Consider the following 15,793-nt stretch of genomic DNA (forward strand, 5'->3'; position numbering starts at 1 on the left):
ACGGTGGATGATGCAAAATTTCCAATTCTAGCTATTGTAGCTTAGAGACCGTCTCATACGAGGTCAAGCGTTGCCGTGTAGGAGCAGCGAGGACGAGGGATTAACCACAGCTGGCTCTAGATTCGTGAGCTTTTCCATCTTTGTGTCCACTTACAGCACAATGCTGATGCCATTAAGTAAAAAGCTGTGATTAATTATTCCGGCACTAAACCACCAAACAGAGACCATGACTTTGTAGGAGTAAGTTTTCGTTTAGGGCATTGTCTAGCTGAACCTCGGTCTAATATGCATGATGACTGTTTACGATTATCAAAAAGAATCTATTTTTCATTACAAGTGGCAAATGCGGCTCAAAATCCCTTCGTTTCTGTGTCTGTTAAGCAACGCAAGGCATACCTTAAAGCGTTCGTCGCGCTTGAGATTATTTGGTGCTAATGTTGAAAGCTACTGCCAACTCATCAGTAGATTGAGTATCGTTAGCTTCCACTGTCGACTTTAATTCGTCTTTGTTAACTTTAGTTTTCACACATCACAGGGCGATCACAGGGCTCAGTTTTAAATCAAAATTTCCATATTAGAACCACCGAACCATTTGCGAGTCGTCTGTTCTATTCTTTTTTTTATTGCCCTTGTAGCCAGACGAGCATACGGGCCATCTGATGGTGGGTTGTTACCGTCGCCCATGCACTTCAGCAATGCCAGGAGCAGAGCCAAGCCGCTGCCTACCAAAGCAGCGGTTCTTTGTTCGTTAGTAGTGTTCATTAATGTTGTGAGCCGTTTGTGCGGCATTGCTACCGCGACGAAAATCTTATTCCATCATTACTTATATTTAGTGTCCATATTGATTAAATACATACAAATGTAGTGAAAACAAAATAAATAATTAATAAACAAATAACTGAATTTGAAAATATTATATTTAAAAATAAAATACATTTGAATATAGGATTTATCGCCAGCCCTACATAAATTACGTTTCAACTGTACAGTTTTGTAAAACGGTCACTTCATAGGCAAATACCTATTATTTGTTTTTGAACTTTTAATTTGCTTAATATTTAAGTATGTATATGTATTTTTATTAGTTTACCCATTTAAACAAGCAAATAGCTTAAACGCAACAGTCGACCATGCAAAAAACAATCCAAACATAAAAATATTGAACGCTTGTCTTCGTATATTGCCCATAAAGCTACTACTACTACTGAGCTGGCGCTATGACCCCGAAGTGGGTCTTGGCCTCCGACAATAATCTTTGCCATTCATCCCGGCGCTGCGCAACACCTTGCCAGTCCGACACTTGGAGCTCCCGTAAATTTCCTTCCACAGCGTCAGACCAGCGGTACTTGGGCCTCCCTACAGGGCGGCGTCCCTCCGGTACACCCGCGTACACCCGTTTCACAGCCCGATCCTGCTCCATACGTACTACATGCCCGAGCCATCTGAGCCTCCGTGCCTTCATCTACCCCAGAATATTTGGCTCACCAAAAAGCCTCTCCACATCCTTATTTTTCCGGACGTGCCAAGAACCGTCTTCTTTCTGACTTCTTCCGTCTTTTGAAAACCGTCTTTTGAGAAAAATACTAGGACCAGTTCAAAAAGAAAGAATAAAGCTAATACAAATATATTTTTCACTTAAAATAATCTAAACAAAAACTAAATTGGAGGATGAATATAATTCTTTTCTCGCAACAGCAGTATATTCTATGACAGTAGTAATGAATACATTTGTAGTGCGGTCGAAAAGATTAGTGTTATTTCAATTTTAATTTAGGGAAACAAATACCGCTTCGTCCGTTTTAATTGACGTGGAGTTGATGACGTCTCGATGGCAGTTCCGTTTTACATTGAAAGGGCTGTGGTCTAAATGTTTTTATTTATCAATATCTACAGATTATCCTTTGTCAGATACATAACCGTAGGATATTATGCCATCGGTAACATTGGAATGGCATGCGATATAGTTGCGATAGCTATGTCGAAGTTGCACTTTTTAAAGCTTATGGCCATAATTTTTATGCCAGTAGCCTGTGGACCACATTAGGCCTAGGTCGCACTGCGGTTAAACCGAAGCGGTTTAAAGTCGTATGAGTTTATGAAATAGGAAAACGAATACAAGCGGCCGCACTTGCAGTTCTTTCCCGCGACTGATTTTAAAACTGCGCAATGTTACAAAATTATCGCGGGAAAAAATCGCAACAAAATTTGTAATTCATAGAACTAGGTATCCGTGCACGCACCATGCGTAGCCGCGGGCGGTTTTTTGAAATGTCAAATACATTTGCGAAATTTTGTTTCCATGAAACTGGCTACTGGCCTCCGATAGTAATTGAAAAATTTCTCTAGGGGTTTTCTTAAATTTTGATATTTCTTATGAAAGAAACCTTTCTCAAATCTACTGTTAGTAAGTGGATGGACCCAACATTTGTGAAATTTTCGTTGTCTTTTTTTTTCTATTTTTAATACCAGAGCAACAACACATACTGCTCTTTTGAAATCCATCTTCAAACCGTGAAAATCGCGGTCGAATTCGCGGTTAATAATTGTGGTATGTGCGTCTTAAACGGTTTCGCGGCTATAGCGGTTAACCGCTCTCGGTAAAAAACCGTAGTGCGCCCTAGGCCTAAACGCGGAGAGATTACAATTTTCCTTACGTGTACAATATAATATAATACAGATTATAAGTAATACTTACTAACATAATGTTATGGTTTATTTACTGGAACTAGAGGTCCCGCAGTAGTCGAAATTAGACTATAATTAATTGGAATTGTAAGTTTGTACACTATTATGATTGTATTTTATACTTCTAGAATCACAAATTTCGCCAAGACTACACTATAAAAAATATTAACAAAGTCAAACAATATTTAATCTATTCTCAATTTAACAACAGACGTCAAGAAAAAAAGTTTGACAATAAATAGTATGCATGCGTGTGCGTCAAATACATGGTATGTAGTGTGTGTGATGTTTTCTTTATTGATTTAATGTATATTTTATGCATTATTTAAAAAAATATTAGCATTGTGCACTTCTTCTCTATATTCTCTATAAGTGTGGAAAATTTCATACTCCTCCGTCCGCGCAATTATCGTAAAAAGGGATACAAAGTTTTTGCTTCACGTATTAATATATAGATAAAGATACATAATTATTATAATAGTAATTGTCAATACACATTTGACATATCAGGTGCGAAATTCATAAAAAAAACTACTTTATTTTTTATGTAGTATTTATTGGTAGTCGTTCCGAAATTAATATTTTCCATAGATAATCCGCTAGTAGTTGTCGATTTAACAAATAAGAGGGGACTGAAACTGCGCATTAACAGAACGAATCAAAACTATTATTACGCCTTGTACCGGCCCTGAGTCTTTTCATCGCGAACCCCAAACTTACATAATTCTTTAACCTGTCCTACAATAAAGTGGTTCTAGTCTAAATATAAATTGACATCCTGTCTCGTACGATTTAGATTAAGTCCTTTTATTTGATACTTATGTAGACAAAATTTATAGAATTAGTAAACAGTTGTGTGATTTGGACGTATAAGATCTAGTGTGGTAAAATTTTGTAAAACATTGTCGAGGTATTATTGTACTTAAAATTTTTGATGTTGTGTACTTTGACTGAGCGCAATATAAAAATGTTTGTATATCGAATATTAATGTGTCTATTTTTGTAAAGATTCTACTGTATTGTTTACGAAAACGACAAAATTTTGATAAAACGATAATCTTTTACTGCTTTCCTGGCCATTTTCATCAGTCTATATAATTTACTGTTAATATTTATTCACGTGATAGCTGAAGTTCTTTTAAATCCATTCAATACAATTCCACGTCACACAATTACACTGACATTAACACAAAATTTATGTTCAGTACCCCCCACGAAATTCCCTAAAAATATGCATCTAGACGACCATAAAGTTTACTTCTCTGGCTAGTGAAGCGCCACTAATGCTTTTAATTTCATCCAAACAAAACAAATTCGGATTCATCTACGAGCAAATACATTATCGAAAGATTTCGCTCAGTTCAATTTTCACTCCCTGATCTCAGTGCATCTCTAGTGCGTACGCGCTTCGGACGTGCGCGGCACACGAACCCGTGACGTCATATTTACGTTCCGCCAAACCTAACCTTACGACCCCGTGTTAAAGTTCAAAGTACTCTGTGAGATACGAGTAAAACCGTTGCTCTTGAATTTTAAAAAATGTAGACGGTTTCTCGTTACTGATGCGGTTAAGAATTGGATGTGGGTGTAGTTTTCAAATGTGAAAATTCAGCGGTTTTGGTATACATACGAGTATGCGTCTTGTGACATTTGTGGCAGTGAAGTGAATATTAGTGACGTTACTGTGATTGTTTTGATTAATTATTCCCGATCATGCTTATTTATTATTATGTGTATCATTTATTTTTATTGTTGATTATGTATTAGTATGTGTTAAGCGTACCGATTTAAAATATACTAACAAAAAAATATAACAAAAAGATATCAAAAATTGCGTACTTACGTCTTGTAAACATCTTTATGGATAATCTATTAGGTATCCATTGGTGGTCTAGCAAGCCCGATATTTCGGGTCCTGAGCGTTTGCCTAGAGTGACTGATAGAAAAGAGAAGTTATATTATTATGTCGGTTGTGAATGTTAAAATAGCTATGATGTGAAGGTACGTTCTGAATTACGCCTCATTGGCTGACAACCTGAGAGATGAAAGTGTTTCTGCTCATCTAAATGTCAAGATATACGAAAAATGATAGATGCATAGAGTACGCTCTGTTGGACACCTAAGTAATTGACAAAAAGAAAAAGTGTAAATACAAATAAAAGTTCAGGGTCTTCAGCGTCAGTCTTATCACTTGAAGCGTCGGGTGGATAAAATAAAAATGTGAATTATGGATTTACAATTTGCGACATTTAACCAAGTAACGATAAGATACCATATATGGGTACATGCTTCTTCGAAGATATACAGTTAAAATATTAAAATGTTTAATAAATTTAAACATCTATTTAAGTGTATATATGAAGGTCATATGTGTACACGAAATTCCTTTTGGAAACATTGTCGATGTACATTCCGCTTCATAAGAATTATTTTTTCCTGTTTTGGTGATTCAATATTTAACGCCTAGAAATATTTTTATGTAAATAAAAAAATGTTTTTTATTTTTTTTTATTGCTTAGATGTGTGAGCGAGCTCACAGCCCACCTGGTGTTAAGTGGTTACTGGAGCCCATATACATCTACAACGTAAATGCGCCACACACCTTGAGATATAGTTCTAAGGTCTCAGTATAGTCACAACGGCTGCCCCACCCTTCAAACCGAAACGCATTACTGCTTCACGGCAGAAATAGGCGGGGCGGTGGTACCTACCCGTGCGAACTCACAAGAGGTCCTACCACCAGTGATGGTAGGATTTCGTTATGGATTTTTAAATTGGCAATCCCTGTTTTTTTTTTAAATCTAACATACATATTTAACACAATGTATGTATATTTTTTTTTTTCTCGTGATAGTATGTGGATCGTGTCTTTTAAGTAAATCACGTAGGTACTTTTGTTCCGTTCTAAAAATATATAACAACTTAACTAAGAACTATATTGAAGCCTCTTCTAGACTTAATCAGAGATAAAGACAAGAAGAATAAATCATTTGAAAATCTTGTGGTAAAATGCGCAGAAAAAGTTGTCAACAAAGAAACGCATTCTTATAATTGAGTCGACTATTATCAAAGCCGGCAATGTGACTTTTGGACAATTATTGGTAAATCAGAAAAACGAATTATTGCCTTTGTATTCTATTGGCAGTCACAAAACTCTTCTGAACGACATCTTAGATAAATAACAGGTTAAGTATTAACCTTTATTTAATGCAGGTTTTGAACCGTATTCTTTGAACAAGACGATTATATTCAAATCAATCTGTATTGACATATCAATAATTTTTTTTTGTCCAAATGCACAGATTGCCACCTTTGATAATAGACGACTCGATTAACGTTAAAGCTTTATTCAGCATCGTAACCGTCTCAATTCTATAAATAAATAAACGGATCCCCGCGGCCTATTCTCCATATCCCGCGAAACAATACTTATGGTAACCGTATGTTTTGAGAAACGGCTGCGTCCTGAATTGTGTTGAAAGCGAATACAAATGTACTGAAATATTTCGCTGTGGCTAAAGAAATGCGTAGTGAGGTGACCTATTTTTTAGTTGACGTAAGAAGTTTTAGAATTGCGTATTCGTTGGATATTAATTGAAAATATTGATGTGAGTCATCATTAAAATCTCGGGGCTTTCGGATGAATCGTGTATATGAAACTGAGCTTTCGAGAGGGTAGATGCTGTAAAGTCCACCTAGGTGTAAGTGGTCACTGGAGCCCATAGTCAAATGGACGCGAACACCGCTAAGTATTTTGAAACATGCTGTCGAAGTTTTAGTTGTATTATATAATAACTTTTTCATATTCAAACGCGAACGCGTGATTGTTTTGCTTAAAAACTAGCCTGGATTGTGGTATCAACCCACGCAGGCTTTTTTTCCTACATATGCTGATAGCCTTGAGAGGCCTTTTCAGCTTCTTCTTGACGTGTAAGTGAGCTCACAGGGCTCAAACCGGGAGTGTTGCTAGCACTGGCCCTAGCAAGAGCCGTGCTTCGCAGGATCTACCACCGGATCGGAAACGCGACGCGTGTCAATGTTTGTCTTTTCACATTGCTTAGTTCGGTGGACGAGCTCACGATCCACCTGGTGTTAAGTGGTTACCGGAGCCCATAGACATCAAGAACGTAAATGCCGCCACCCATCTTGAGACGTGAGTTCTAAGGTCTCACTTTAACAATTACAACAATAACGGCTGCCCTACCTTTCAAATCGAAACGCATTACTGCTTTACGGTAAAAGTAGGCAGGGTGGTGGTACCTACCCGTGCGGACTCGCCAGAGGTCCTACCACCAGTCCCTTTTTAGTGTCGTCTTTCGAGTGTTTCATCGTATTTCAAATCGTAACAACGCTAATGAAATTGGCCCTCCGAAAACACGCACAAACAACACACAGTTTTATTGACCAGATTTGATAATCGAACCATTTCTCCCATGAGTTTTATATGCTTAGTTCGTGTAATCTGACAGCGCGCCCTAAAATAATTCACATCATAAATTTCTCTTCACCGCAATCATCGATACGTCATCGTACCACCATAAAGCTCATAACCGATTTTGAATCGCTTTTATGGGACATTCCATTCATAACATATCCCCTACCGTGCTTTAGTATAATAGGTATGGTCACGTGTCATTAAATGTATCTATTGTATTAGAAAATAGATGTCTGTATTATAACATTTACCCCAAACTGACCCCAGTACGTCAAGCACGAAAATCTTTTGAATTCTTAATGTAGATTTTTTTCCCTACCTAAGCTGAAGGTCTAGAGAGACCACGTCAGCGTCACCAGGTGAGTAGGTGAGCTTACGAGGCTCAAACCTGACGTTGTTGCTAACACGAACCCTAGCAACATGCCGCGCTTCGCAGAATCTACCACCGGATCGGAAACGCGACCCACCGAGAAGATCGACGAGAAACTCAGGCTGTGTCTGTAGGTTAATTTACTCGCCGAGCCCTTCGTCGCAAGCGACGGGTTCGACTAGAACGATGACCGGTGCTTGGGGTACCTAAAAGCACCGTTAGTCGATCGGGAGGATCCGAGATGACGTGTTTTGGGCGACGTCGACTGTTTACCATTTGGTCCGCAGGATCGGGGATGAATGTAAATTTAATCGAGTCCTCGATACGAAAACGGATCATAACTTTAGACCCACTAGATGCTAGCGATGATTATTTTGTATTTTAAAGCCTTTGTAAACGACATTTTGTCACCAATAAGTGTAATGTAAGACGAGCTCCCGTTTCAAAGTACGTTAATACTCGTATTCTAATTCCAAACGCGGGTAAAACCACAGAACATATGTACGTGTGATACTCCTAACTCATGAAAACGTAGTCAGGATAAGCGTATAGATTGGAAGATTTAAAAACTAATTGTATGCGGCTCAATAAGTACTTCTAATCGGATACACAAGAAAATTATAGGCGATCCTTATGTTCAGCAGTCAGCGTTTATAGGCGATCCTTTATATTCAGCCGTGAGCGATATATGGTTGACGTGATTATGATGCAATTGTCGTAATGTATACTTATTCTTGAATGAAAAACTAACGAAAAGGCTTAAATCTTACAATAGCAGCTAGTCTGTTGTCCAACTTCGATTCATAATCGTGTCAAGCAACAATATGCGAGACGTGGTATGTATTGATTGAGCTAGATAAGGCAGGGAAATTCCGCTGAATACAAGTAAAGATTTTTCTGGTGGTAGAACCTCTTGTGAGTCCGGTAGTTACCACCACCCTGCTTATTTCTGCCGTGAAGCAGTAATGCGTTTCGGTTTGAAGGGTAGGGCAGCCGTTGTAACTATACTTGAGACCTTAGAACTTATATCTCAAGGTGGGTGTCGCATTTACGTTGTAGATGTCTATGGGCTCCAGTAACTACTTAACACCAGGTGGGCTGTGAGCTCGTCCACCCAACTAAGCAATAAAAAAAAAAAGAAGACGACGTCAAACTCACTGACTGAATATTTGTTTTTAAAAAATACAATGGTCGACCTTCATTTCATTATCATCACGAGACGACCCTACTATTCAATGATTGTCTGCACTTTGTTGTGTACGCGCAAGAGCGTTGAACTTGAGCCGTTCGAGCTTTTGACAACAACGCACCAGATGTCGGCTGTGGTTTTTACTAATGTAATGGGATAATTAAACGATGATGCAGCTGCTTCTCGGTAACTCATGGGGGTCTTTTCTTAAACTTAAATCATACGACTTGGTTTTGTGTATTTTATGTGTTATTTTTTAATCTCAACTGTATCTTGAACTCTCGCTGAAGAGTCTGTATCTGATTCAGTTCATCTGTAATTTTATGTATAAGTCTAATTTCTATGACCTCGTTGGGTTTCTTGTAGAAGTGGATTGGGAGACCGTTTAGTTGAGACCAGGAAAACTTAGATAATCTGAGCCGATTCCGATCCGGTAGTAGATTCATTGGCGAAGCAGCTGCTGTTGAGTTGTTAGGTCTCCTTCGGAGGCGCTCGGGTGGCTGTTAGCGAATCCCACCCCTCCTGGCTGAGCCTTTGCTCGCCCACCTGTCCTGGTGAAACTGGATAGGCCTCCGGGCCCCGAGTAATTCTTCAATAATAAAAAAAATAAATAAAAAAAATCTGAGAAAATTTAAACATTGGTAAACGAATCTAGAAGCCGGGCAAGCGATTTTCATAACACGATATACATTTTCTTAGAATAAATAGGTCAACTCGAGAAATTCGTTTTGTATTTCATTCATACGATTATCTTCGGCCTTGAGTTGTTATTATTAGTGAATTGTATCGTATGTTACAAAAGCTTACATTAAATCTATCGACAAGAATTGTTTTAGAAACCATTCCGATTTAATTGAAATCGTTGATTTGCAATTCGCATAATATGTTTTAGTAATAAAAATAGAAAAAATAAATAAATAAAGCAAACATTTCACGTCTTCAAATTTCAAAACAGGATTTGAAAATAAATGAATTTCATTAATCGTTTGCTGATGATACTAATATAAATCACCTTTCAAAGAAATCTTACTGTAAAATAAATAATAGAAATGTTTATTTACATTGAACTTTCTACAAATCCCATTTCAGTATGTTACCCTTCTCCGGTCTTGATCATCGTGGTAATGCAACGCGACCATCATCACGTGCGCTTTGAGTTAAACACATATAAGATAATGAGCTTAAATAAATTAGAAATAAAGGTCATTTTGCCATGAAGCTGGTTGCGAAACAAATGTGTGCTCTGTCTATTGAAAGTCCAAGAGCTAGGAGCTAGTTAGGTATGCGTTTACTTTGCGAAATTACGTTTTTATTTAAATCAATAACAAATAATTCTATAGATCGGTTATAGAAAGGCTCCAGGTTCACATTAATATGAAACATCATGAAATGTATGGATTACTTTAGAGGTCAACATTAGATTAATATTTAACCATTGTATTTAAACTATTGGACATCAATGGTTATAAATATTGGTTATGTTGTGGGCTTGATTACTAAGACAGCTGTACTGATGTACGAGAATGCTAAACAAAACAGCACACAAAAAAGGTTTAACCTGTACGTTATCCCTAAATGGAGTAGGCACATCTTGTAATGTGATTTGAATTTCCGAATGCTCACCATTCTGAAGTATGGGATATTGCTAACTGATAATATCAATTAGGGGATGATTAAATTAGTACAGTAGATATTGCGGATAGAAGGTACGGCAATAGTAACAGTAGCTTTATTCTAGATGTTCAGCGCTCTTATCTCCTCATTACAGCTGAATAAGCATTCGAATCAGATCGCATGACCTCAATATATATAATTTAAACATTACAAGCTCTCGTACCATGACCTCTGTTGTTTTTCTCTCGTTTAAGTTTCTGAACGCAGCTGCGTTTGTTGTTGCAGTGTCGTTGTTTGATTTCGAGGGTAGTTCGGTATTTAGTGGACAATTTGAACATTGACTTAATGAATCGTTCGAAATATTTTGTATTAAAGTGATTTTTCATTGAAATTATATTGTAATAAGTTATTTTATTGATAATAGGTAATTATGAATATATTTTGAACCATGTTAAAATCTACATATGTTTTGTATCCGTTAAGAAAATATTAAGACGCTTTTTAATTTTTTACTAGATCATAACAATATAAATATCTATAAAAGTTATATTATTGGTAACTGATTCCTATTCTTTACATTACTTTGACCTACATGAAAGGATGTAATGAAATATTGTTAATGTTCGTCGTCTCACTAATCTGAAATATTCTAATAGATGACTAGTAAATAAGTGTTTGTGTACAGAATTGTTAGTACTATTAATATATGACTAGGTGGATTGAAGAGTGAGTATTGATCGGGAATAATTTCAAAGCCAAAGTAACGCCTTCAAACAATTTTATGTATTCATTTTAGTTTTGAAGTAAATATGTGTTAATGTTTTTATATCGTAAACAATGTAATGAACGAAGTGACGATAATGTTTTTAAGTATATATAATTAAATTTGCAACAAGACGAGTGTGGCTTTAGTAACGATGCTCACAATGAGGCGGTAACAAAATGGTTTTGCTGAGGAAGTTTATGGTTCGTGTTTTTTTATGTTCCAGTTTTCTGTAGATTATTTCTGTCTTGTGTTTTGTAAATTTTTTATTTATAAGTTATAATTTTATGCTTACATGATATAAGTTCAATTTTAGAGAAGGGTTGACGAGCTGAAGCTCTCGCGGATGTTAAGTGGTCCCTTAAAGGTGTAGATACTACAACGTGAACACAGCTCACAGTGGTCTTATCCTTCGAATCGAGTGCATGATGTTTTGCGGCAGAAATAGGTAAATCAACGCGTGCGGGCTTACAACACGCCTCATCTATACTAATATATAAATCTACAGTGGTTTTTACGGATGTTCCGTTATAACTACTGAACCATGCATCCGATTGACTTGAAACTTGGTATTCGTGTAGAAAATCATGTACTTAACGGATAGGCTAATATTTATACGAGTGTTGGACTCCCTACACCAGTTGCGGGGGCGTTAGTGATGAGAATCTTTGTGGGGGTGAGAAATAATAATGTTAATTTTAAATGCCTAGCAAAGCGGACGGGTACAGTTAGTATAATAATAAAATCATTTATTATTGCCTTTGACACAAAAAACACTTAGGCTTTTTAAAGGTAAATAAATAAAATAAATGACAAAAGGAGGTACCTAGGTTAAATCTCTTTTGATAAGCGGCACGTATACTCGTCTTATGATTGTATCGTGGTATGCATCTATGTATGTAACTATCTCTTGTTTATTTAAATAATTATTAGTGGTCGCACAGAGATCGAATTGAAACATAATCAATGATACCTAAGATACTTAGGATTTATTTTATGTCTAATTTTTTTGTGTTTTGTATTTTTAATTCATATCTTGAAGAAAAAAAACGAATTCCAAAAAGTTTTTATTATTATATGGTTTTAGGGTGACAAGTTTATAAACAATAAATAACATGAAACAGAGAAGAAATTTGCATTTAATTACTTTGTTTTCGTTTATTTATATATATAGATGTAACTGAAATGTATTTATTCACCAACGACTTCCGACTCGAAATTTAGCAAAACTCATACATTGATGGAGCGCGGACGACCTGCCGATCCGGTACCACCGTAACGACTGCTTCTGCCGTGAATTATCCATTTATAGAGTAGTATACCCAAAATTACAATGTTATTATATTCCTACCTCGACTGGCTTTAGCAGGGTCATCAGCATTTCTTGATAAATCTATCGAGCTATTTAATTTCTTGTTTCAATTTCCAGGTATCGAGTCTCCGGGACGAGCTTTCTGCAGGCGACAGTGACAAATGGAAGCAGCGCAGGAACTTCTGTTTCGACCAGAACAGACACCTCGAAGAAGTCACTAAGGAAAGGTCGGTCTAATGCTCTTAAGTATCCATAACTTTGGGTGCGGTAGGAATGTTGATCGATTATAAGTAAACTTACCATGATCCGAGGGAGTAAAAGCGAAGATCCTTCACCGTGCGCATGTTAAGGCTCCGTATACCGACGGTTTGAATTTTGTTATTTTTTTCTAAATTCCTCTTGTACATGAGTAAGATTTGCATGAAATTTTCGTTAGCGCGATTCAAGAATTACGGCGGATTCATTCTGTCTGTCTGAGTATCGTTACTGCTACCAATGTTGTTTACCTAGATTGTACATATTTCAAAAGTGTATTCTGAATTGAATATATTTTTTCTTTGTAGAAGTTATTTCGGAATTGACATAAGAATTTGCCATTTGCCGTGAGGCATTTGACTAACTACTCTGCTGTCGTTGCTGGGCTGTAATGGATTAATGTAAAGCAATAGGATATTACACAGACTGCAGACGCTCTGAACTTAAGGCTTCCGTGCAAGAAATGCCGTGAAGCAGTAATGCGTTTCGGTTTGATAGTGTAAAAATTGAGACCTCATGTCTCAAAGAACGTGGCGGCATTTATGTTTTAGATGTGTATGGGCTCCGCTTAACCACTTAACACCAGGTGGGCCGTTAGCTCGTCCACCCATCTAAGCGATAAATAAAGAAAATAAACCACATGAGAGTATCCTTGTATCTCGGTACGAATGTTAACGCAAATAGCTGATTAGTTGTTATGGTGTTCTGAGCGGCTAAGTGACTGTGTGCATGCGGCTGTGTGGCAGGGACGAGCTGCGGCGCGTGGCGGTGAGCCTGCACCGCGCGGTGGGCGAGCTGGTGGCGTACTGCGGCCGCGCCGAGCACGAGCTCAACTCCACGGTGCTGGCCGAGCTACTGGCCAGGCTCGCCACGCAATCGTAAGTACACATTCTCTTCATACACTTCATACATACTGGTGGTAGGACCTCTTGTGAGTCCGCACGGGTAGGTACCACCACTCTATTTGTGCCGTGAAGCAGTAATGCGTTTCGGTTTGAAGAATGGGGCAGCCGTTGTAACTATACTGACCTTAGAACTTATATCTCAAGGTGGGTGATTAACGTTGTAGATGTCTATCTCAAGGTGGGTGATTAACGTTGTAGATGTCTATGGGCTCCGGTAACCACTTACCAGGTGGACTGTGAGCTCGTACACCCATCTAAGCAATAAAAAAAACAATAACTATTTTAATTTTAAGTTAATATCGTTTTTAACACTGCTAATGAAATTTTCCTTTTTTGCTGGATTTCTAAGTGTACGTGCAACTAATACTAGTCTATAAAGTCCATTATGTATGTTATAAAAGTCATATCTTTGTAATTTACCCAATACTATTATTATGTAAAGGATATATTTCTAAATTTCAATAGATTGCCTTACCGATACAATTAAATAATAATAATATATGTTTCCAAATTTATAAAATTCTGTTGAATTTAAAACGCACCGATAAGTACCTCAATCCCGCTGTACTGTATATTTATGACACGACACCAATTTATAATTACTTGTCGACGGCATCCGCAAATAAACTGCAAACTCCACAGATTGTGGTTCTAACAATGCAGCGTGCATCTTGCCCCTTATGAAATATTTTCAAATGATTATATACCTTGGTACTTATGTCGACATATCGCTCTGACTCCTGTGCTATCTGCTTATCAAAATCTCTCTCAAAATCTCTATCTCTATCAAAATTATCTCATCCACTAAATGTTCCCGCATCCCTCGTAAACACATCTGAAATGACCGGAAACATCCGATCTTTAATGTCTCTAGGTGAATCTATAATTAACGCCCCCCTCCTGCCGTCACTAATTTAAGCCCATTTATATTTGCAGTTAATACTTGTGCTTTAATAAAATCCCTCCTTGAAATCGCTGGCTTGCGGCCAATATTTCAGTCCTCTAAGGGTTAAGCTAGAGATGAAAATAGTTTTCACTTTAAATCTGGTGTAAGGCTCATTAAAGTTCGGGATATTTCTTTGATATCAGAGGTTTTTATATTTAATATTTTCTTCAAGAAATTACCAGACAAATCAACCAGAATACTGCAATTTTATCAGATAATTTTCAGCTGCTGGCTGGATAGCCAGTTTCGTAAATCAAACAATCATCTGAGTCAGTGATTTTGAAATTACGGCCTCAGGTTCCCCTAATTAGGCCTAGAGGAAGGCTAATCCTCTTCTGTGTTCCCTTTTTCATTAAGATCTCATATTTTCCTGAATCCTTACACAATGGAACATAAATATGAAATTTAAAAAAAATCATCAATCACGAAAATTTTTGGTACTAACGAAATAAGAGCGAATTATGACTCCAAGAGGTTTTGAAATACTAAAATTATTTAGTGTCAAACAAAATATAAATGGTAATTAATGTATGGTGAATCAAAAGTTGATGAGTTCGAATGTACCGGATTGTTTCCATAAAATACCTAAACTAGCTGGAACCAGTAAGACATAAAATGTTGTCAAGCGTCAATTCCTTGTATTTTTACTAATTGAATCGACTCAAATTAGTGAGCTTAAGTAGCGTTTTAAGTAACTTCCATAAATAATGATTAAATGATTTCTATTTTTCCACCTTAATTAGGCTTAATTGGTTTTTAGGATTATGATCTTCTATGTCTTCTGTGTATATTATCGAGTTCCTATGTGCTGTATGTTTAAGAGTGCTCTAAGGAAAATCCTCCGAAATCCCCTGAAACCATTTTGCTCTTAGCTAATTCGGCTACCGGAACAGCATCATTCTTTTCTACCTGGAGCCACTGCGCTCCTTCCAGCTTTTGATATAAATAAAACTTATGTTGCCTGATGACCCGATAAGAGCAATTAAATGTTCATATCTAATTTAGGTTTTCTAAGACAAAAAGTCTCAATGTTAGACAGGGGCTTGCCTGTGCTGTTTAGAATTGTTGATGTCCACAAGCGTCGGCCTTAGAAGGCAAAACACTTGGTCACATATTGCGCCATAGGAGTATCATTTGTCAAGTTATTGTTAATATCCATGAGCAGCCGTCACTACTGGACTGCACTTGACTGTACACTCGTCTGCACTCGCCGTTACTAAAAATATTTCACAAAGAGCAATTAACATTGTTTAATATTAACTACATGTTTATTGCTCGAATGCACACCTGTTATTGGTCGTTAACGCCTGCGTTTAAAG

General features: G+C 37.1%; 1 protein-coding gene across 18 annotated transcripts in view; it reads left to right on the forward strand.

Annotated features, from left to right (window-relative positions):
* LOC101739129 (pericentrin) overlaps positions 1 to 15,793 on the forward strand; it is a 101,638-nt gene that overhangs the window by 29,837 nt on the left and 56,008 nt on the right. For 10 of the 18 annotated variants that reach the window (XM_062677046.1, XM_062677047.1, XM_062677052.1 and 7 more), the window contains 2 exons: positions 12,486 to 12,595; positions 13,370 to 13,501. In XM_062677046.1, coding sequence (XP_062533030.1) covers positions 12,486 to 12,595; positions 13,370 to 13,501 — 242 coding nt within the window. Of the gene's footprint in view, positions 1 to 4,068; positions 4,370 to 11,089; positions 11,260 to 12,485; positions 12,596 to 13,369; positions 13,502 to 15,793 lie in introns of those variants that run through there. The other 8 variants (XM_062677057.1, XM_062677062.1, XM_062677063.1 and 5 more) reach the window with 6 other exon arrangements.

This window comes from Bombyx mori, chromosome 3 (assembly GCF_030269925.1).
Source record: "Bombyx mori chromosome 3, ASM3026992v2".
Lineage (NCBI taxonomy): Eukaryota > Metazoa > Arthropoda > Insecta > Lepidoptera > Bombycidae > Bombyx > Bombyx mori.